Source organism: Hemicordylus capensis, chromosome 14 (genome assembly GCF_027244095.1).
Source record: "Hemicordylus capensis ecotype Gifberg chromosome 14, rHemCap1.1.pri, whole genome shotgun sequence".
NCBI lineage: Eukaryota > Metazoa > Chordata > Lepidosauria > Squamata > Cordylidae > Hemicordylus > Hemicordylus capensis.
In genome coordinates, this window is record NC_069670.1 from 20,309,192 (window position 1) to 20,331,662 (window position 22,471).

Genomic DNA, 22,471 nt, shown 5'->3' on the forward strand with positions numbered 1-22,471 from the left:
TTTATTAATAATTTCCTTTTTTGGCTGAAAAATGTGCCCCCTTTGGACCTCTTTTCCCCGATGCGCCTGTGACATCATCACCCGGCGAAGAAACAGCTGCCTGGTTAGACAGTCACCAGCTGGGAAGGATCTCATGACACCTGGGACATCTGTGTGAGGGGGAATGCTGGAAGGGGTGAACAGTCCAGAATGGAAAGCAGCCCCTTCTCATTTCTAAACAGAGCAAGACTTGTATTAAATATTATTGTTGAGTGGAATTGAGGAGGAAAGCTGTTTTTGAGAAAGGCATACTAGCCAGTTGCTACGTGGATGCTGCAATGGCGCAATTCCACTAAATTTGGAATAGGGTAGAGAGGATTGTGCATCCTGGCAATCTCTCTCTCTCTCTCTCTCTCTCTCTCTCTCTCTCTCTCTCTAAGTCAAGTTTCTAGTCCTCAAGAGTTTTAGCTGGGCAATGTTGGATGAAATCGCAGCCACTGGTGGGGGTAGAGGGACTGAGCAGGGCTTCCAAAGGGACGGGACATCTGTCCCTACGTAGCTCCTCCTCTTGCCTTGCATTGGTAGAATAAATTTTGCAAGGGCAGACACATTTGTTTAATTGGCCTTATACATACTGGTTGCAGAAGGTTCCACACGATAGGTGCAGACCCGGCTGTAACCATGTCTGTAAAGTGGAACCACAGAGGTCAGGGTTACTTCTCACACTGGATCTTGTCGGGCGTTGCCAGATCTAGAAACCTCCCCCCAGCAGTGTTCCCTCTATGGCTTGCATACATGTGTGCGCACACAAGCTTTTTGACATCCACTCAGTAAATTTTAGATCCCGCTCAGATAGAATCAGGACGTTCCCACTCTGAATATATGTGCACACAATTTGCTTTGACACTGCCGCCCAGAACAAATTCATTCTGCACACAGATGAAAAAAATCAGGGAAAACCCACTGCCCTCCAGTAGTGAGCTACTCAGGGTGCAAACAGGAGCTTCCAAGAGTCAAGATGTCCTCCTAGCTTGTCGAACATGTATCCTGATTTCTGGCCAGAATGGACAGCCGAGCTGGCTCATGATAAACAAGTAACTTTAAGATAGTTGGGAACAGGAAGACAAGATGGTGGTGGGTGGGGCTGCTGGTCGGGGCACCCCACGACAAGGGCAGACCCGCTTGACCTCTTCTCGTTCTCGCAGGTGCCCCCAAGAAAGCCTCGGCAGGTCTCTGAGGACGACGGAGCCGGCAGCAGGGTGCCAGGGGTCTGGAGCGTCTGGGGGGCATGGTCGGCCTGCTCTCAGCCCTGCGGCCTGGGGGTCTTGGAGAGGACTCGCATGTGCCAGTCTCTCTATCAACAAGTCCCCTGGGCTGGCAGGACTGAGTTGGCCCCTCAACAGGCCTACCCGCAGCAGCCCCCGTTCCAAGAAGACAGGCCCGCCGGCCCCTATGCGGCCCGCCCAGCCTACCCACTTCACACGGACAGGAACGTCGGGCCTACCCTGCCCTTCCGTGGCGGCGGCAGCAGCAGCAGTTCGGTGCTCCCTCTACACAGCCAGCTGCCATCGCCACTGGCCCCCCACAGCCCCCAGAATCGGTACACCCGTCACGAGGACACCCCCCAAGATGCTGCGGCCCCCCACTCCAACCGCAGGAAGGACCCGGCCTCCTCCGGCGACATCGCTCAACTGCCAAGACCTCAGGGGGGCCAGCTGAGACGAGACAACCCACTCAGGCACGCGTTATCTCAAAGGCCACCCCACTGGGACAACTCCGATGCGGGCAAGGCGTCCTCCAGGCACAGCAGCTCAGTGCGGCCTCCGATCCGCGACTCCATCCCCTTGTTCAAGCCTGTGAGGCGGGACAGCCATGAGGCAGGCCTCAGCCCTGACAGGCCCCGTCATGGCAGCCAAGCAGACAGCGGCCCATATAGCCGGGCAGCATCTCCAACGCTGGAGTCCCAGGCTGCCAAGAGGTGAGAGTTTGGGTCCTAATGTGGGGTGGGGTTGGAAGTAACAGTTGGGTAGGATTTGGGATCTCCAGCGGTGCCCCCATAAGCAGGATGAAAATTAGGCCGAGAACTGTGACGTGGGCAGGGCTGCAGAAACCCACTAGTCTACTAGTCTGTGACGAGTGAAAAATGATGCCTGACGAGTGAAAAAAATCCTGATGAGAAATGTACCAACCAGATGTACCCGAAATGTACCAGAAATGTAGCGAATTTACTTGAGTCAAATATTTTGTCTGGTTGATAAACTGAGACAACATTTCTTCACTTCTAGACATTGGCCATAGATAATGTGTGTATTGTGTGTCTCGTGTGCTCTACCACATTTAAATAATGAACGAGGTGCTGCCCGCAGTGCTTCCATGGATGACAAAAACAACTACCACCACTTTTGGGGTGGGCAATCTTCTCTTGTTTCCATAGCCTAGGCTCATCCCTGAAAAGCATGGGATTTTTCTGGTGGTGAAGAAGCTGAATTAACATGCATGTAAAATTTGTGGACCTACCATACCAAAACTCACATTATAAACGTTGCTCCTTCTAGGTCTCGGGTCCGAGAGTCTATCAAGCCTGGCAAATATGGCTACGGGAGGGTGCCCTTTGCTTTGCCCCTCCACAGAGATGTGGCTGAGGGGCCCCCGTCCCGCCTGAAGAGGCACCGCAGGGACCCAACCGGCGAGCCGCCGCCGCCTCCACCCCCACCCCCTCCTCTTTTTCCAGGCAGGAAGCAGAAGCGTAAAGCAGGCCGCACTTCCTCCCGTGAAGAGGCTTCCAGCCGAGAGAAGGAGCCGCCTGCCTCTGGGGCCAACCCTCGGATCGTTCGCAAGCCAAAGACGCCTCTGCCAGCTGACGGTGCCGCTCAGCCCCAAAGACAAGCTCGTGAAGGGACGGAGGATACGTCAGGGCATGGCCACCAGGGGAGCAATGGACATGCCGTCCATAGAGGGATTCCCGAGGGAAAGCCTCACCCCACAGAGCCGGGAACAGCCGCAACGCTGAGAAGTGACTCCTCGGAGAAAGGAGGACATGATGGGAAGCTGGCAACAACGTCGGCAGGATCCGATGTCGGCGCTCACCGGCCAGGCTCTCCCACGGCAGCTGTGGATCAGCCACCGCCGTGGCAGCAAACCCCAGAGCCCTCCCCAAGGCCCCACGCCACGCCTGAAGAGCATCCCCACTCTGGGTCAGCAAGCAGCAGCTCCGTCTCCATGGAGAAAGAGGCAGTGGAAGATGGTGGCATTTCCATAGCAACGGTGATACTTGCATCTCCCGAGATGCCCTCTACAGCTGGAAGCCGCCCCGCTCAGGCTCAAGGGAAATTGCGCCTGACCCATCAGGTCCTGAGGAACCACAGCTCTGCTCCCGAGCGGAAAGGACCCGGGATGGGCAAGAGCCACCGAGGCACGCCAGAGCCACCTCGTCGGCCGGAGAGCAGCTCCAGGACCCAGCCGGACAGGGCAGGGCACGCCAACCGCCCTCCCTACGGGCAAGCCAGGTCCCGGAACCAGAGGCAGAATGAGCCCCGGGTGGGCACTCAGTCATCCCACAGCCTCTTTGTGGACCAGCCCGCGGCCCCCCGCCCAGCCCAGCCGGACATTTGGCTGCTGCACCAAGGGAACCCCGTTCAGTTCCACGCAAGGGGGCAGAGGCCACGGACAGGAGCGCGCCCAGGAGCTGAGGTGCCCCAGTGGAATCTGTACTACCCTGGCACAGAAACCTTCCACTGCAAGGGAGAAAGCAAACAGTTCAAGGCCTGCAGGCAAGAGGTGAGGTTGGCATGGCTGGTCTTGCAGAACGACAGTAGCAAAAGGTCTGGCCTTATGTCACCGTCAGGGCGGGTCTATGTGGAGGGAGAGATTGTAGGATGCAAGGCATTGCTTCCCAGGGTATAAACCAGGGGGTTATCCATGAACCAGTTTATTGTGGATGAGGATGACAGGAACAGCAACAGCTGGAGGGCCAAGGTGGTCTACCCTGGTATAAACACCTGAGCCCTTTTCTCCCACTGCCAGCGCTAGCCAAACAGCCTTTGCAGGTTTTCAAAGCAGTACCTGCCAAACCTATTTGACCAGAGGCAAAAGTGGGATTCTTTAATTTGTATTGTATTTATCTGTTTATATAATAATCATGCACAGCGTAATCAGCAGTTCTCTTTTAAAAGCCCCTTTCATTCTTTGAAAAAACAATGGCCTCTCACCAACCTCAGATGACCTCTCTGGGTGTGACTCCTTTATGGGTACTGCGTATATTGTTCCCGGCCCTTTGAAGTGGACACATGATCAGCCCGAGATTGAATTTCCTGCTTGCTTTGGAGATTAGTTTCCCAAAGGTCCGTATTATTAGCACGAAGATGATATTTCCACGCTTCTCACGATGGGTACAAAACTAAAGATGAGTGCTTTTGGCTGGCAGAGATGGTTGCTTTGAGATGGTTGCTGTTAATCTTGAACCAGGCCTCATGATACATTTGCAGAATATAGTGTCCTCCAAAGAGGATTTGATGCATTTATGGAGGAGGAGGGATTGAGTGGTGGTGGTGTGAAAGCTCCATGGAACCTCGGTAGGGCAGGGGGTGGGTAACAGTATGTCTAGGAACATAGGAAGCTGCCTTCTAGCAAGTTAGACCACTGGTCTATCTAGCCCAGTATTGCCAACACAGGCTGGCAGCGGCTTCTCCAAGGTTTCAGGCAGAACTCTCTCTCAGCCCTATTTGGAGATGCTGCCAGGGAGGGAATCTGTGACCACCCGCATGCAAGCATGCAGATGCTCTTCGCAGAGCAGCCCCCTCCCGTAAGGTGAATATCTTCCAGTGCTCACACATGTAGTCTCCCATTCAGATGCAAACCAGGGTGGATCCTGCTTAGCACAGAGGACCATTCTTGCCTGCTACCACGAGATTGGCTTTCCTCAGTTGGCCACTGTGGGAGGCAGGATGTTGGATTCAGTTGGTCTGCTTGATCTAGCCCAACTCTTCTGATCATGCTTTCTGTTCTTAACCTATTTAAATCTGAATATGGATTGTGATGGCTTCCTCATTGCCAGAGGCATATCTAGGGAAAATAGCACCTAGGGCAAGCACTGAAATTGTGCCCCCTGTCCAAACATCTGACACCCATCTTTCAGATTACTTTACCATAATATCAGCTGAAAAATACAAGAAGCTCATTAATCTTTTAATATTTCAAAAACTATTTAGTAGTGGACGTAGCCAGACCAAAAATGCTGGAAAACTACAAATTTCAGTATGCTAGGGCTCATGAAATATCCAAATACTATATGGAGGTGTACTTGGAAAACTAAACAGAAGTGCCTGTCTAATTCTCTACTATGCATTGTAGCATCATTATTACATAAGTTTTAAAAATAAATGGAGAATTTGGCTTTTCCCAGATACTCTGAAAATAATTAAAGGATATGCAGAGTAAACTGTGTCACTGCTTGGAATATATTCTAGTATTTCAGAAAGACAGTTAAGATGAGAGAAAGAGAGCAAGAAACTCCCAGTGGCCTTAATACTAAGGATTTCACACTGATTCAAAGACAAACTCATCATTAATAGCCATATTATTAAGACATCATATTTAACTCACTTATCACAAGAAGCAAAGTAAGAGCAAATGAATACAATCCTAGCTCATAAGGTTCAGCTCAGTATTCACAAGCCCTGATTCTCTGTACATAGTGCCAGACTGAATATGTGTACAGTGACTTATATTATATTAATTTTTTTCTAAAAAATTGTTTGACCTGTAGCCCCTTCGGGGGGCTTCCTAAAGGCTCTAGGGAGGTCTGCAAAGGTTCCCCCTCCCCTCCGCTGGCCTCTAGGGCCTCACAGGGACCATTTGAGCATGTGCAGTGGCTATTTTTTAAAATAATTTTTTTTAAAAAAAAATTTTTAATGGCCACTGAAAACAAAATGGCCACCGCACATACAAGGCCAGGCATGGCCTAGGGCCTCACAGAGGCCATTTGAGCATTCACAGTGGCCATTTTGGTTTTGGCAGCCATGTTTAAAAAATTAATTTTAAAAAATGGCCCGCGCCCCCTTGAGTGGCACCCGGGGCACGTGCCCTGCCTTCCCCACCCTAGATACGCCCCTGCCATGAGCCCTTCTTTGATGTAGGAGGGAACCACCTTCTCATTCCTTCACTATGTAAACCACTTTGAGAACCTCGCTGTTGAAAAGCAATATATTAAATAATTATCTTGCAAGAAGAGCCTCTTCCCGGGCAAAGTGGTAATCTGAGCATCCCCACCACCCCCGGGCCTTTCCTTTTTTCCTTGCGCAGCCCTGCCCATCCGATCGCCCTGATCCCCGCGCAGTCCAGTGTGCTGCCTACAACAGCCAGGAGTTCATGGGCCGCCTCTACCAGTGGGAGCCTTTCACCGATGGTAAGTGTCCAGGGTGTGGTGGGGATTGGAGGCAGCCAAGCTGGATTCTGGGATCTGTGCCAAACCTGCACCATCTCTCCTCTTTCTGCTAGCCGTGGGAGGGGTTGGGGGCTACGTGGGGCGCTCTAGACGGGCCCCCGGATCAAACAGTGTGGCAGTATCAAAAGAAAGGTAGCACTCCCCTATCCGCAGTTTCTATTAGTGGGACACTGAGTGGCCAGAAAGCTTCTCTCGCAACCCCTCTGGCATTCCTTAAGCATCGCCATATACTTTCAGGGACATATTTTTGTGATTTACATAGGAAGCTGCATTATACAGAGTCAGACCCTTGGTCCATCTAGCTCAGGATTGTCTTCACAGACTGGCAGTGGCTTCCTCAAGGTTGCAGGCAGGAATCTCTCTCAGCCCTCTCTTGGAGATGCTGCCAGGGAGGGAACTTGGAACTGCAGATGCTCTTTCCAGAGCAGCTCAGTCCCCTAAGGCAGAGGCGTAACTAGGGAAAACGGTGCCCGGGGCAAGCACTGAAATGGCGCCCCCCTGCCGCGCCCACCCCCCCACCGCCCCCCAACATACTACATTATACTTAGGTTTTTCCTCACAAGCGCCCGCCGCCGCCACCAAGCCAGGCCACTGACTGGCCGCCAGGCGCCAGCAAAGCAATGGGGGGGGCGCAGGCGGCGCGGAAGGGACCGCTCGTGGGGAAGGGGGCACCGACGCGCTCCCTTGACTGCTGCAGCGCTGCTGCACTGAGCAGGAAACATTTGTATTAACAAAAAATTAAATTTAAAAAAAAAAAGAATTTGGTCATGGCGGCGCCCCCCACGTGACCAGAAAAGATGGCGCCCGGGGCACGTGCCCCCCCTGCCCCCCTATAATTACGCCTCTGCCCTAAGGGGAATCTCTTCCAGTGCTCACCCATGGAGTCTCCCTTTCGGATTCAAAGCTGGGCAGACCCTGCTTAGCAAAGGGGACCATTTGTGCTTGCTACCACAAGATGTGCTCTCCGCCTCCTGAAAACCACTTGCACAGAATTCCAGCTTGCTGAACCACCACCAGTCAGTTTCATGGCTCCCTCCAGCTCCGCCCTCACTCCTCCTCTCTTTATGCTCTTCAACCCCCCTCCACCTTTTCTGTTAATCCTTTGGCACAGCCCCTGAAACTTCATGCTCCCCTGTAACTAATCCCATGCGGCCAAAATAAAGACTGCTGCTTCTTCCCATTTGTTTGTGCCTCCATCTCCTCCTTCTTCCTCTGCTGCCTCCCTTGTTTTGGATTAAGAATTGTAAGCCTCTTGGGGCAGAGATTCATACTGAAATAAATGTATACATGTGCCGCGTACACACCCGGGAACCTGTGCTGTAGTAGTTAGCATAAGACCCGGGAGACCTGAGTTTAAATCCCCATTGGCCAGAACCTAAGGGGTATACTCGTGAGTCAAATGGGCCATAACCCCAAATTTGGCTTTAAAAAAGCCAAATCTGGCAACAGAGCCTTCAGCAACTGGGTGACTCTGAGCCAGTCCCTTATTTCTCAGCCTAACCCACCCTGCAGGCTGAATTTTAGACTGTAAGTTCCTAGGGGCAGGGATCTGCCCTCTTAGTAAAGAGGCTTTCCCAGCCATTCGGGAGAAAGAAGACCTTCTCTCTCATTAGCTTTCTCCATGCCATTCTCTCCTCTTGGCCTGCGTCGTCCTCTACGAACTGGTCCTGGCTCCGCCACTGAGACTGAAAGCCAACTCCCTGGAAACCTAGAACCATGATTTCCAGCCTGTGCCACCAGCTGAATTCTTTAGCAGACAGGGGAAAACAGGAAGGCAGAAGGTGATCAGCGGTTAATAGTTTAATGAACAGTTTGTATCAGCGGCTGGCTGCTGATCACCAGGGCTTACATAATCAGCTTGGGACGGGTCAGTGCAAGGACAGTGCAGCTTAGTACAAGAGCCGAATTGGGGCCATGCCAGGTGGGTTCCCTGTGGTTGGCTTGGCCGGGTAGGGCAGCTGGTGGCTTTGGGAGGGTGGAGCCGTGGGGGTTTCCGGGCTTTGTCAATCCACTTCGAGATAAGACGAGGCAAGGCTTAGCTTTTTCATCCTGTTCCGCCTCGAAGTTGGTGGTCAGGGCTACAGAGCCGTCATGCAAACGCTCTGGGGGAAAGTGTCGTCGCTGGCCTGTGGAACTCCACGCCACTGGATGTTGAGAGGGCGACGAGCTGAAAAAGGCGATTTAGGAGACGGTGTGTGATGAAGGGTGTGTGTGTGTTCCAGTGGTCGGGGTAGCCAAAAACAATTGCCTGTGTATTGCTCCGAAAGTCTGATGCTAGTTTTTAATGACAGGTTGGCGTTAAATCTGCGAGGAAGGGGGTTAAAGAGCCTCTGGCCATGCCTCGGCAATCATTGGACCAAGTTAGTGGGTGGAGCCGTACTGCTTGGCCCAAGACGGGAGTGATTGTTAAAAAGCAGTTGCTGATCAGGGCTTTACAAGGACAGGGCTACAGAAGCTCATGAATAGATTATTTAATTTTAAATAATCAATTATTATGGCACTCATAATCATAAAATTCAGGTCATTGAAGCTGGTCGGCCAGCGGAGGACACTCCTTCACATGAATTGCCATAAAGTGGTGGAATTTGTTGCCGTAGGGACACCGGAAGCTGCCCTATACGGAGTCTGACCCTTGGTCCATCTAGCTCAGGATTGTCTACCCAGACTGGCAGCGGCTTCTCCAAGGTTGCAGGCAGGAGTCCCTCTCAGCCCGATCTTGGAGATGCTGCCAGGGAGGGGACTGGGAACCACCTTCTTCTGCATGCAAGCAGGCAGATGCTCCTCCCAGAGCAGCCCCATCCCCTAAGGGGAGAGAGTCTCTTCCAGGGCTCACACATGGCGTCTCCCATTCAGATGCAAACCAGGGCAGAATGGTCCTCGGAATGCTCAGCAAAGGGGACTATTCCACAGAAATGGGCAGACATTCAACAGAGGCCGCTTTTCTCCATCACTGAATGCTCATGGAAGCTGTGCCAGTGGGACTTCTGCCTGTCAGGCCGCTCTGAAAGGCATGGGGAGCATGTCAGAGACAGAAAAGGAGTGGCTGGTCGAGGGGTCATATATTCCACTCCTCTAGCTGCCTCCCTGGCCTGTTTCTTTGCTCCCACCTAGTGCTTCTGAGTGACTCTTGAATCGATCTGTGCTTGTGGCCTGAAGCCCCAATATCATTTATGCCTGGAGACTGAGGGCCTCTCTGAAGCATCTCTCCTGGCCTGGGACAAGAGAAGGGGGAAAATCCTCACTATATATGACCACAGAGCTGTTCTTTCTTTCTCCCGCCCACGCCACCACTTAACCACTGCCACTTTAGTCCCGCACGCCATGTGGGTGAGTTGGGGGGGCCTTGGGCGCCCTCTGCTGACAGGCCGTGGGGAAGGCAGCAGCGGCCGCCACCCCCTTTCCACTTTTTTCATCTCTGGCCTCACCAGTCAAGGGAACGGCTCTCATCTCCTGGCTGAAAAAGAGAACAGGCAGTATTGGAAGGAGGCCTCTGCAGGGTTTGTCACGTCCTTCCTGTGGAAAAGGAGTGCCAGGATAGCAACAGCGCAGGGGGAGCTCTTGCCATGCTCAGAGGCACTCTTTCTTCTCCCTATGCGAAGAGTCTCCCTAAAACCCTGCGCTTGGTGTTAACAGCTTGATCTGCAAACTGCACCTTAAAACTGAGCTGGAGCCTGCCAGCCCCAGCACGTGTTTTCATTGCCCGCACTCTGCCTGTGCCCCTGCAAGGAAATAGTAAACAGCAGGGAGGAACTCTGGGGTAGCGTTTCCACCGTCCAATATTGGCCTGGAGTTTCCAGGGACTGGCATCCATCTCCATGCGACCCCTGAAAGCAATGCTAGAGATCTGAATGGCTTGATATCGGGGGGGGGATCTCCAAGGGGGGATCTCCAAGGATGGCTTCAGCCAGAGTGGCAGCTTTAACATGAGAGCATGTGCAGAGTGCTTTCAACCTTCTGAGGATCTATAACCAGCCCCAGCACCTCACTGCATCCATGAATCCTTCGGTAGTTAAATGTAGGTCCTTTGTTTGTTTATTTACCGCCCTTCCAATAATGGCTCAGAAATTCATTTTTGAATTAGCCTGGAGCTTTTGAATTAGCTCCAGTATCCTGGTGGTAATACTGGAGGGGTGGCAGGATCAGCATATCAACCCCTCCACAATAGTAGGTTTTTCCGGTTTAGTTGGCCTGCAGCCTGTTTATGGATGCCTTAAAATATGTGCAAAGTTTTAAAATGGAGGCAGTGCCTCTGAGCACATTCAGAGTCCTTCCCCCTTCCGGATCACAGCAGGCTGGGGGCACGCAGGGAAGGGTGCGGAGCCTTTCGGCCGGTCCTCTGGGATTGCTTGAGCCCTGCTTTCAGGAAGTAAACGCAGGAGCGGGCCCTTTGTCGTCTGTTCCTCTCTCGGGGTTGTGAGGAGACTGTTCCCTGCGGCACAAGAAGTGAATTTCCACTCCCCCAAGGCTTAAATATTCTTGAGTAAACAGGAGGGGGGTAAACAGACAGAGAGGTCCTCCGAGCTGTCTCTCCCTCCTCCCCCCTCTGCCTGCCGCCTTAGTTTATATCCGGAGCCAATATTTATGTTTTTAAGGGCAGTGGGCCGGGGGGGGGGTGGTTGGGGGCCGGAGAGCCGCCGCCGCACAGACCCCTCCTTTGTCTCTTGCTCCGGCAGCGGCCTCGTCTGGCGTGGTGCTCGCCGGCCGCGCAAAGTGACCCAGCCAAAGCCCTGTGTGCCGCAGTGGGGGAGGCCAGAAGGGAGCAAAATGGGGGGCCCCCTTCTCATTTCCCTCCCTCGGCCTTTTAAAAATAAACTCTGGAAAATGTGAAAGCATCTTGGCCGCGAAAAGAGAGTCACGGCCCAGCAAGTCAGTTGCTGCTGGGCGGAGGAGGCTGGAGGAGCTTTAACTCTTCTCGGGACTCACATCTGGAAATGCGGGTGAGCAAGGCAGGCGGCCGGCCACTAGCTGGGTTCTGAGGCTCGGGGGCTCGGGGTGCTGCCCCGTCTCCAGATTGTCTCTGCATCTTACAGCCGCTTCCACTGTGATTTGCCCTGTGCAGGAAACTGTACATCTGGTAGGGGGGACGGGGTCTCAAAGAGAGGATTGTTTGCACCGTACTACTATTTCTAAGCTTTCTTTGGCAGAAGCCGGCACAGTTAAATCAGGATGAAACTCACAACAGTTGGTAGAGTTGATGTGCCCATCATCAACACGGGTTCCCGGTCAACGGTTTGCAGTTGACTTCAAGGTACACTGCAGAAGCTGTTCATACCCACCTCCTCGCCCTTCTAGATTATCCTTCCCCATCTTTTCCTTGCACTTTCTGTTCCACACAAGCCTTTTCATGGTTCCCCCCTTTCTGCTTCCTATGACTCCATGCAAACTACCGTGCCCCAAGCAGCCATCTCTCCCTCTCCCCCCACCCTTTCTATTTCCTCCATGGGGTCTGAATACTGCATTACGAGAGACCTGCAGGAAGACTGTGCAAAAGAAAATGAACGTGCTTTGGTTGTGTGGATAAGCCCCGATAGCTGCTAATTGTCCTCCTGCAAATTAATATTTAAACAACAACAAAACTGCTGGCTATCCTTATATCCGGTGGCACAGAGTTCCGCAGGCCTGTGGTGTGAAAAGGAGCCGGAGCAGAAGGAAAAGAAAGGACGACGGAGCAATTTGGATGGAAGGAGGGAAAGATATAGGGGTGCAGGCACAGATTTAATGGATGAGGAGCAGGGCAGAGAGGAGCTTGGGACTTGGTGGGGGGGCAGAGACAGAGACTCACTAGCGAGTCCCACTTTCCAGTGTTTGTTAAATTGGTGACCTGAAGGGAAACAACAAATCAACTTCCTTGGCTTTCCTGACTGATCACCTAAGAAAGGATCCTTGCTGTTAATTTATTTTGAACAGGAACTAGTGATACTTCCACAGAACGTAGCAGCTTGCAAAGGGGAGGAGATATATTTATGGAGGAGGCATGTGAAACCTCCATGTTCAGAGGCAGTGTACCTCATAATGCCAGTTGCTGGGCCGAAGGGCAACAGCAGGGGAGTTGCTGGCCCCAGGCAACTGAGTGAGTTTCTCTTTGCAACCGTGCTGCTGTTGGGTCTTGGTCCTGGCGCAGCGGCTGACTCCTGACCTCCTGTCTCTTCCTGCTGCTTTTGCGTTGCAGTGCGGGGCTCCCAGCGCTGTGAGCTGAACTGCCGCCCCATTGGGTACCGCTTCTACGTGCGGCACACAGAGAAAGTGCAAGACGGGACTCCGTGCGAGGCTTCCTCCCAGGAGATCTGCGTGGCCGGACAGTGCCTGGTGAGTTCCTCAGTTGCTCTCTAACTTCTAAACCACGAGCTTTTTAGCAAGTTGTGGAGATGGCAGTTTGGACAGAGGAAATATAGGAACACAGAGGGCTGCCTTATACTGAGCTGGACCCTTGGTCTTTCTAGCTCAGTATTGTCTACTCTGACTGGTAACAGCTTCTCTGAAGTTTCAGGCGGGAGTGTCTCCCAGTCCTCCCTGGAGATGCTGCCAGGAGAGGAGAGCTGGTCTGGTGGTCGCAAGCATGACTTGTCCCCTTAGCTAAGCAGGGTCTGCCCTGGTTGCATATGAATGGGAGACTAGAAGTGTGAGCACTGCAAGAGATTCCCCTCAGGGGATGGAGCCACTCTGGGAAGAGCATCTAGGTTCCAAGTTCCCTCCCTGGCTTCTTCAAGATAGAGTTGAGAGAGATTCCTGCCTGCAAGCTTGGAGAAGTCTGTGAAGACAAGACCTTCTCTTCCACTGAGCTATGGCTCCATCCCCCTAAGGGGAATATCTTACAGCACTCACATGTTGTCACTCACCCAAATGCAAACCAAGGTAGACCCTGCTTAGCAAAGGGCACAATTCATGCTCGCTACCACAAGACTGGCTCTCTGCCCCGGAAGGGCTGATGTGTTTTGGAGGGTACATGGGTGAAAAGCTCTTCCTTCTGAAAATGTTTCTTAAAATTTGTGAGTAACATGATGAACAGGCATTATATCAACCAGACTCCATCGTTTTAAGACTGTAAATAATTCACCGCACCTCACCCTCCAAAAAAAATAAAAATCTGTCCATCTTATCCACAGTGTTTCAGGAATGCTAAGATTAGCATGCTAACAGTTTTTCAGTGCTGCCAGTTTATTGCTGTTCAACATTAAAACAATAGAAGGAAAGTGCCTGCAGTGGAGTTTCCATGTCTCGATATACTTGACAAGCATTCCAATAAAAATAATTTCCAGGCAATGTGTTGAATTCACTTGAATATAACATTTCAGCCACACCAAGGATGCTTTGTTGTATTTTTGTTTCCCTCAAATATTTCAGTTCAAATGTTTTTAGCAATCGGAGAAACTTTTGAGAGATGCACATAACATATGAAATTAATAAAATGTTATTGACTAAATTTAAGGCAAATCAAAGTGCTCAGTCTTTGGGGGAAATTCTGGATCTCCATCCCCTCCCCCTGAAAATATCTGGATGAAAATATTTCCAGGAAAAAAGCAGAGAATTGCCTCTCTGCCATTATTCCTCTTGTTCTTTGCCCCACCAGACCCCAGGCTGTGACGGGATCTTGGGTTCGAATCGTACACTGGACAGCTGTGGGGTGTGCGGGGGAGACCACACCACATGCAAGCTGGTGGTTGGCAACTTCAGCGACACGGACGTCCCCATCGGCTACCACCGCATTCTGGAGATCCCAGTGGGAGCCACCCGGATCCAGGTCAGGGAGATGACTCGTAGCCCCAACTATCTGGGTACGTACTGCGAGTGTGTTTGTGATTCGGTGTTTGACGTGGCAGCTAAGACCACGAGTAGGGTTCCCTGTAATGAGGATTCCCAGATGTTGTTGACTACAACTCCCAGCATCCTTAGCCAAAGGCTGTTGCAGCAGAGGATGCTGGGAATGGCCGCCAACAGCATCTGGGGGGTCTCTGTTATGGGGAACACTGACCATGAGGCCCCCAGTTTGAATCCTGCTTCACGGAATCTGCTGCTGCTCTCTCTCCCAACCTCGGTCCTTTCCCAAAATGGGAATATTTTTTCTGTATTGGGGCCAAACTGTACAGTATAGGGTTTTTTAAAAATAAAATAAAAATTATATATCCCGCTCTTCCTCCAAGGAGCCCAGAGCGGTGTACTACATACTTGAGTTTCTCTTTCACAACAACCCTGTGAAGTAGGTGAGGCTGAGAGAGAAGGGACTGGCCCAGAGTCACCCAGCTAGTCTCATGGCTGGATGGGGATTTGAACTCTGGTTTCCCCGGTCCTAGTGCAGCACTCTAACCACTACACCACGCTGGCTTCTTTTAATGATTTATTAAGAAGCATGCTGAAACCCACCCTCTGTCTTCTTTAACAAGAAGCCGGCACGGGGGAGTTGAGCCAGCTCAGGACTGTGGCGTGGGGGGGAGTGGGAGGGAATGGATTCTGCCCACGATTTTCCTGCTGAAAATTTCCCGGTGACGTAGTTAGGACATAGGAAGCGGCCTCCTACCGAGCCAGACACCTGGTCCATCTAGCTCCGTATTGTCCACCCAGACTGGCAGCGGCTTCTCCGAGACTGCAGGCCGGAGTCTCTCTCAGCCCTTTCTTGGAGATGCCTCCAGGGAGGGAACTGGGAACCTTCTGCAGGCAAAGAAGCAGGTGATCCTCCCACAGCGGCCCCATCCCCTATGGGGAATATCTTACAGCACCCACAGGTAGCCTCCCATTCAAATACAAACCAGGGCAGACGCGGCTTAGCAAAGGGGGCAATTCACGCCTGCGACCACCAGACCAGCTCTCCTCCCATGGCTGTTGTCTCACAGTGGCTGCTTGAAGCAACAGGAGGCATCGAGGTATGGCTTTGTTTGCACCAACCATGGGTTCCTGTTCTCCTCCACCCACACCCAGCCCTCCGGAGCCACAACGGCAAATCAATCATCAACGGGAACTGGGCCGTGAACCCCCCTGGGCGCTACGAGGCGGCAGGCACGGTCTTCACGTACAGCCGGCCAGGGAGCGACAAGCGCGAGGGCGAGTCGCTGGCCGCAGATGGACCCACCACGGAACCCATAGATGTGTATGTGAGTACGCACAGAGAGGAGAAGACGGGAGATCTAGGCCAGTCTCTCTGAATGCCGTGCCAAGGGTGGAATTCACCACCCACAGGCATCGCAGGTCTGTTTGTCTAAATCAAGTCTCTAGTCCTTAAGACTGAAGCTAGGCATGTGATAAGGCTGGGAAGGAGGAAATGAGTGATATTAGCCGGTACTTTTGCTGGCTGGACAGGAAGCGCCCCTATAAAGCGGTGAGACTCTTTTATTTCAGGGGTGGGGAGCAACTGTCCCAATTCAGCTCAGCATGCCATCTCTCCAGTGGCTGTTGCTTATGGGGTGTGTGTGAGAGAGAGTGAGAGAGACTGCAAGCCCCTTTGAGACAGGGAACCATTCTCCCCACATCTTTTGCTTAGTAAACCACTTAAAGATTTATTTATTTATGTATTTTGAAAAGCAGTAGATACAGCCTGTATTTGTCATAACAAAGTTCCAGTGGTTTTCACATACCTCTGCGTAGCTTGTCTTAGCCTTCCAGCCTGCAGGATTCCAGATATTCAAATATATGCAAATGTGAATGATTTAAACACATTCCTTTTCTTACTGCAGAATTTGGGGCATAGAGTATAGACCGTCCAGGCCTGGGGCTGGCTAGTTCAGGGAAGTGAACTGGAAGCTAGGGTTGGGAGGGGCCTGTCTTCAGTCAAGGGGTGGGGGGAGTCTCCGATATGGAAGGGACCTCCTTTTTATCCCCCCTAGAGATGAGTGCTGCAGGCATGGAAGCAATCTACCTGAACCCCTTCTGTTGTGTGAAGAAAGCACATCTTCACACAAGGCATAATGGTGGGACTCATTGCTACAGGATGTAGCGACGGCCATTTGCTTAAAAGGAGATTAGAAAGATAGCAATAGCTATCATTACATTTATATCATTACATTTATATACCGCTCTATAGCTGGAAGCTCTCTAAGCGGTTTACAATGATTTAGCATATTGCCCCCCAACATTCTGGGTACTCATTTTACCGATCTCAGAAGGATGGAAGGCTGAGTCAACCTTGAGCCCCTGGTCAGGATCGAACTTGCAACCGTCTGGTTACAGGGCGGCAGTTTTACCACTGCGCCACCAGGGGCTCTTTACATGGAAGAGGAGGGGTTTATTGGCCTAAAAGGAACCTCCATGTTCAGGGGCAGACTACTCTGAATACCAATTTCGGAGGGGTTGTGGTAACAGGGGAGGGCCATGCCTGGGAAACAGGATCCTGGACTAGACGGATGTTGGGTCTGATCCAGCAGGGGTGCTCTCACCGGAGAGAAAATCCTGATATAGAAAGGGGTTTCCCGCACCACGAAGGAGAGGAAACGCCTACCCATATGGGAAGGGAAATCCGGATGTACTTCTGGTGTCAAATCTTGTGCCTGCTCAGTCCCACCCTCCTTTCTTTTGCTGCCTCCCCAGATGATCTTCCAGCAAGACAATCCTGGCGTCACTTACCAGTTCTTTCTGGCCTCGTCTCAGCCGGAACCTCCCGTTCCTGATGTCCACAGCCCACGGCAGGACTTTGGTGAGCCGTTCCTCTTTTCTGTTCAGGTGCTGGAAGGAGCTTCTTCGCGCCCAGTGTGAATCCAAGAGAGAGAGCCGGACCAAGCAGTGAGGCCCAATGTTGTCCCACAGGGCTGGAGGTTCTGTGCGCTGAAATGACAACAGTTCTGTGTGAATTGCAGGTGGCATGGGATGTGGAACGCCGGTGGTTTTCTTCCATTTCATCTTTTGCAGGAGGGGTCCTCTGGATTATAAACCTCACATATTTAAATGGCTTTCAAAGTGATTTATTGAGCCAAATATTCCCCATTTACCTTCAGGCCTCAAAATGTTGTTTTTGCTACTAAAGCCTAACAGAGAGTGGAGCGATCATGTAAGGCAAGGCAGGAGAATTTGGCTATGGAGACTGGATTCTGAGTTCAGCCCAGCTCACTGGGTGATGGGCCAGTCTCTCTCAATCTCTCTCTCTCTCTCTCTCTCTCTCTCTCTCTCTCTCTCTCTCTCTCTCTCAACCTATGTGACTACACAGGGCTGTTATAGGGATAAAATGGGGGGGAAACAGACGTGCGCTGCCCTGAGCTTGTTGAAGAAACTGCAGGAAACAAATCAGTTGGTAATAAATAAATGTAGTGCAGCCAAAGCTTTGCATAGAGAACCAGGGAACTGTCATATTGTCAGGGTGCATCTGGTGGCAGGGAGTTCCACAAGTTGGCTGTTCTGTATTGCAGATTGTAAATCCTTTGTCACAAGAGGAACTCCAGCAGTGGAGACCATGACGACAAATCAGTTGCCACAGAGAAATTCCTCCCCACCCCACCTAGCACTGTGTGAATTTCTCCCCCTGAAAAAAAAATCTCCCCTTACTCTCCCATACATACACCAGGTGCCCTGTCCATGGTATCCCCTGGTAACCAGATGGAGCCCCCCACCGGCCACGTGCATCAAGTGCCACCGGTGGATACGTGGAACTTTGTTCCGGCTCAGGCTCCGGCCTCATCCAGCCAATCAGGAAGGAGCCGCCTTATTGCCCCGCCTCCAGTCTCATCCAGCCAATCGGGAAGGAGCCCCGGCACGTTGCAACGAAACGTCCGTGTCCCGCCTACCCAGCACAACTCGGAAACGCCACAAGACTTCTACTGGAAACGGATCGGCAACACGGAATGCTCAGCCACCTGTGGGAAAGGTGAGTGCCGGAGGGAGCCACGGTTCTCTGGAAGGATGCCGTCAACGGAAGGAGGGGAATCCGAGGGGAATCCAGATACCATGCAGCAAGCAGGACTTGCCCTCTTAGCTAAGCAGGATCCACCCTGGTTGCATCTGAATGGGTGACTAGAAGTGTGAGCACACTGGCGGGGCGGGACCGCTGGCGGCCTCTGTGCGCCCCGCCGACCCCGCGTCTGACGCCAGACGTGGGGGCGTGGTCTGGCTGAACGGAGCCTCTTCCCTGCAGGGAAGAGCCGCTCCTGGGCGGCGCTGCGAAAGCTCCATTTAACTGCCAGAGGGGCTGCTCAGGAGCCAAACTAGCCTCCCCATGTCTGACCTCAGACGTGGGGGGCATGTCGGGGCCACTCTCGCGGCCCCTGATTGGTCAGCGGCCCGGGTTCTTTGTACCCGTTGGCCCAAGGGTGGCGCCGCCCCTGTGTGAGCACTAGAAGAGATTCCCCTCAGGGGATGGGGCCGCTCTGGGAAGAGCAGAAGGTTCCAAGTTCCCTCCCTGGCTTCTCCAAGAGAGGGCTGAGAGAGATCCCTGCTTGCAACCTTGGAGAAGCCGCTGCCAGTCTGTGTAGACAATACTGAGCTAGATAGATCAGTGGTCTGACTCAGTATATGGCAGTTTCCTATGTTCCTATACCGCTGGATGTGGTGATGGTTTTGAAGGCGGCTTAGAAAACAGGTTAGACCAATTCCTGGAGGATAGGGCTCTCAGGGGCTTCCACTAGCTCTGGATCAGGCTCCGTTTCCCTCGGAGGCCAAAAAAGCTCCCCCCAAAAAGCTTGCAAGCATGACTTGTCCCTGTAGCTAAGCAGGGTCTGCCCTGGTTGCATATGAATGGGAGACTAGAAGTGTGAGCCCAAGGGTTGGCCCAAGGGTGGCGCCGCCCCGTGTGAGCACTGGAAGAGATTCCCCTCAGGGGATGGAGCCGCTCTGGGAAGAGCAGAAGGTCCCGCGTTCCCTCCCTGGCAGCATCTCCAAGAGAGGGCTGAGAGAGACTCCTGCCTGCAACCTTGGAGAAGTCGCTGCCAGTCAGTGTCAACAATACTGAGCTAGATAGACCAAGGGTCTGACTCAGTATATGGCAGCTTCCTATGTTCCTATATATGACAATCACATAGACATAAAGGAGTGCTCAAGACACATTTATTTCATCAAGCCTTCAATCAAGTCTCTTCTTTTCGTATGGCAATTATTGGCAGTCTTATATCTTTTAAAAACATAAGGGTTTTATCTGAGTGTAATGTATTTGTTTATATTTGATTGTTTTTATATTTATTATCTTAGACTTTTCATGTTTAGCTTTTCTAGTCTATGGTACTATAGACTAACTGGCTGTATCCACCCCCAGCACAGTACCTACAGTGACTGTTGCTGGTGTCTATCTTATGTTTCTTTTTAGATTGTGAGCCCTTTGCGGACAGGGATCCATCTTATTTATTTATTATTTCTCTGTGTAAACTGCCCTGAGCCATTTTTTGGAAGGGCGGTATAGCAATCGAATGAAATAATAATAAAATAAAAATAATACTAAAGATAATAATATGCACAAATATTTTATATTTTGACCAAGATACAATCTGCATATATATATATATATATATATATATATATATATATATATATATATATATAGGCTAAGTTCAGTGATTATCTCTTAATAGGACAGGAGCCAAAATTGTTGGATTTGGGGCTGGGAGATCAGCTGAGCTTTAGCACTGCAAGAAATTTCAAACTCTGCCAAGTTCTTTACCCTGATTAAATCATACAAAACCGTGCCTTCTTGGCTGTTTACCCATTTATCCAGACACCCTGTACCCATAACTTCTGATAATTCATCTGGCACACGTTTTCCAAGTTTCCTTAAGGACTAGAAACTTGATTTTTAAAAAAAAAAAAACTATGATGCTGAGTTCTATGGTTCACTGTCCGTAACATTTGCCATTGGCATTTTGTCTCCCCAGGTTTTTGGCAGTCGGTCTACCGTTGCATTTCTCGGATCTCTCACGAAGAGGTGGGCGAAGAGAAATGCCGCCTCCATCCCAAGCCCGTTGAAGCAGACGAGGCCTGCAACACCGACCCCTGCCCAGCCTAGTGAGTGTCAGTGCGCCCCCTCTGCGGATCTCCTTCGGGGCAGCTCCTGCCCCCTGCAGGGGAAGAGGGTTCATGACGCCTTCAGCCCGTCGCTTCCATGCCACTCACATTTATAGATGGGGAAACACTATTCCGTCTTGCAAGCAGTGGCTCCAGCTCTCCGCCCCTCTCTGGCTTTCTTCCTGTTTCAGCTGGGATGTGGGCGAGTGGTCCGCCTGCAGCAAGTCGTGCGGCCTGGGCACCCGCCACCGCCAGGTCCTCTGTCGGCAGATCTACGCCAACCGTAGTACCATGGTGCACCCGCAGCGCTGCGGGCAGCTGGAGAAGCCCAACGCCACCCAAGATTGCCAGGTGCAGGTCTGCAGCCACTGGGAGGTCCGCACCAACTGGAGCTCGGTAATGGAGCTGGACGGAGAAGGGCGCGGTTGGGAATGGGAGGAGAGCCGGACTTGTGGTAGTGAGCATGAGTGCTAAGCAGGGCCCGTCCTGGCTTGCATTTGAATGGGAGGCCACATGTAGGGATGGGGCGCCTGCCTGCTTGCGTACAGAAGGTTCCAAGTCCCCTCCCTGGCAGCATCTCCAAGAGAGGGCTGGGAGAGATTCGCGCCTGCAGTCTTGGAGAAGCTGCTGCCAGTCTGGGTAGACAATAATGAGCCCGATGGACCAATGGTCTGACTCGGTAGATGGCAGCTTTCTAGGTTCCAATGAGAACCATTGGGTGTGGGAGTATTGGATTTTGCTCTGGAAAAAACTGGTGCCCAGAATTGGTGACATCATGCTAGGATAGATGGGCTAGAATCAGTGTTCCCTGTAGCAGGGAGTCCCAGATTTATTTATTTATCGTATTTATGTACTGCCCTATATAGAATCTCAGGGTGGTTCAAAATTTAACCAAACAGCAACTAAAACCTTAAAATCATAAAACTAAAAGCCTGATAAAACAGATGTGTTTTCAAAAGTCGTTTTAAAACAACCGGAGACGGGGAGATTCTGACTTCATTTGGGCGTGTTTTCCGGAGCCCCTAGGAAGGCCCAGTTTTCGGTCGCCACCAAGCAAGCCGGTGGTGCCTGCAACTGGACCTCCCCCGCTGAGCTTAATAGGTAGTGAGTTTCACGAAGAAGAAGGTGCTCTCTTAAATACCCTGGACCCCAGCCATTCAGGGCTTGATAAGGAATCACCTGCACTTTGGATCTTGCCCGCGTTATGTGGTCTCTGCAGGTGGCCCCCGAGACCAACCTAAAGGCCACGTTCTGCACCAGTTGCAGTTTACGGACTATGTGTGAAGGCAGCCCAGCACAGAGCGCCTTGCAGTAGTTGGGCCTAGATCAGTCGGTCTTTAGTACGGTCTTGGACCAATAACACAACATTATTGAGCCTAGATCTGGTTAGCTACAACTCCCCGCATTCCCAGCAGCAGTGGACTTTGGGTGCGGATGATGGGAGTTGTAGTCAACAGCACCTGAGAATCCCTGCTACAGGGAACACTGTCTAGGGTGGGCGTTTCTTGTCCTTGGAGGCAAATCTCAGAGCTGAAGCTTGGGATCTGGGATCTGTCTGGATGCTCATTTTGGCTCGGACCTCTCTTTGTCCCTCTCTAGTGCTCGGTCTTCTGTGGCCGGGGCCACCGGACACGCCACGTCCGTTGTGTCAGTAACCAGGGGGACCCACTGAGTGACAGCGACTGCCCGACCGGCCAGCGGCCCAAGACCAGCGAAGTGTGCGACATGGGGCCATGTGTCCGCACGTGGTTCTACAGCGAGTGGAGCAACACGGTACCTCTTCTGCCCTTGAGCCCCAGCCGCCCTCCCCTGCTTCTCTCTCTCTGACCCTCTGTCCCTGCGCCTCTAATCGCCGACGAACCTGGCCCTGAGCTCTGCCCTTCCGATGCCCCCCATTTATGAACCCCCACGCAAATCCAGCAGCTGTTTGCTTGCCAGTTCCTTAGAGCCGAAGAGGAACACATTGCTGGTGGTTGAAAGAAGGAGCTGCCCAGCGCACATAATTCACTCAGGTGGTGTTCAGCTGGGAACATCGGAAGCTGCCTTCTGCTGAGTCAGACCCTTGGTCCATCTAGCTCAGTATTGTCTTCACAGACTGGCAGCGGCTTCTCCAAGGTTGCAGGCAGGGATCTCTCTCAGCCCTGTCTG

At 51.9% G+C, this 22,471-nt stretch overlaps 1 protein-coding gene across 4 annotated transcripts in view; it reads left to right on the plus strand.

The window, feature by feature from the left end:
- The window catches only part of ADAMTSL4 (ADAMTS like 4), a 75,776-nt gene that overhangs the window by 44,911 nt on the left and 8,394 nt on the right, over positions 1 to 22,471 (plus strand). For all 4 annotated transcript variants that reach the window (XM_053278499.1, XM_053278500.1, XM_053278497.1 and 1 more), the window contains exons 5-15: positions 1,185 to 1,957; positions 2,535 to 3,756; positions 6,280 to 6,382; positions 12,591 to 12,727; positions 13,989 to 14,193; positions 15,332 to 15,504; positions 16,934 to 17,039; positions 17,901 to 18,200; positions 20,194 to 20,323; positions 20,515 to 20,719; positions 21,923 to 22,096. In XM_053278499.1, coding sequence (XP_053134474.1) covers positions 1,185 to 1,957; positions 2,535 to 3,756; positions 6,280 to 6,382; positions 12,591 to 12,727; positions 13,989 to 14,193; positions 15,332 to 15,504; positions 16,934 to 17,039; positions 17,901 to 18,200; positions 20,194 to 20,323; positions 20,515 to 20,719; positions 21,923 to 22,096 — 3,528 coding nt within the window. The remainder of the gene's footprint in view (positions 1 to 1,184; positions 1,958 to 2,534; positions 3,757 to 6,279; positions 6,383 to 12,590; positions 12,728 to 13,988; positions 14,194 to 15,331; positions 15,505 to 16,933; positions 17,040 to 17,900; positions 18,201 to 20,193; positions 20,324 to 20,514; positions 20,720 to 21,922; positions 22,097 to 22,471) is intronic.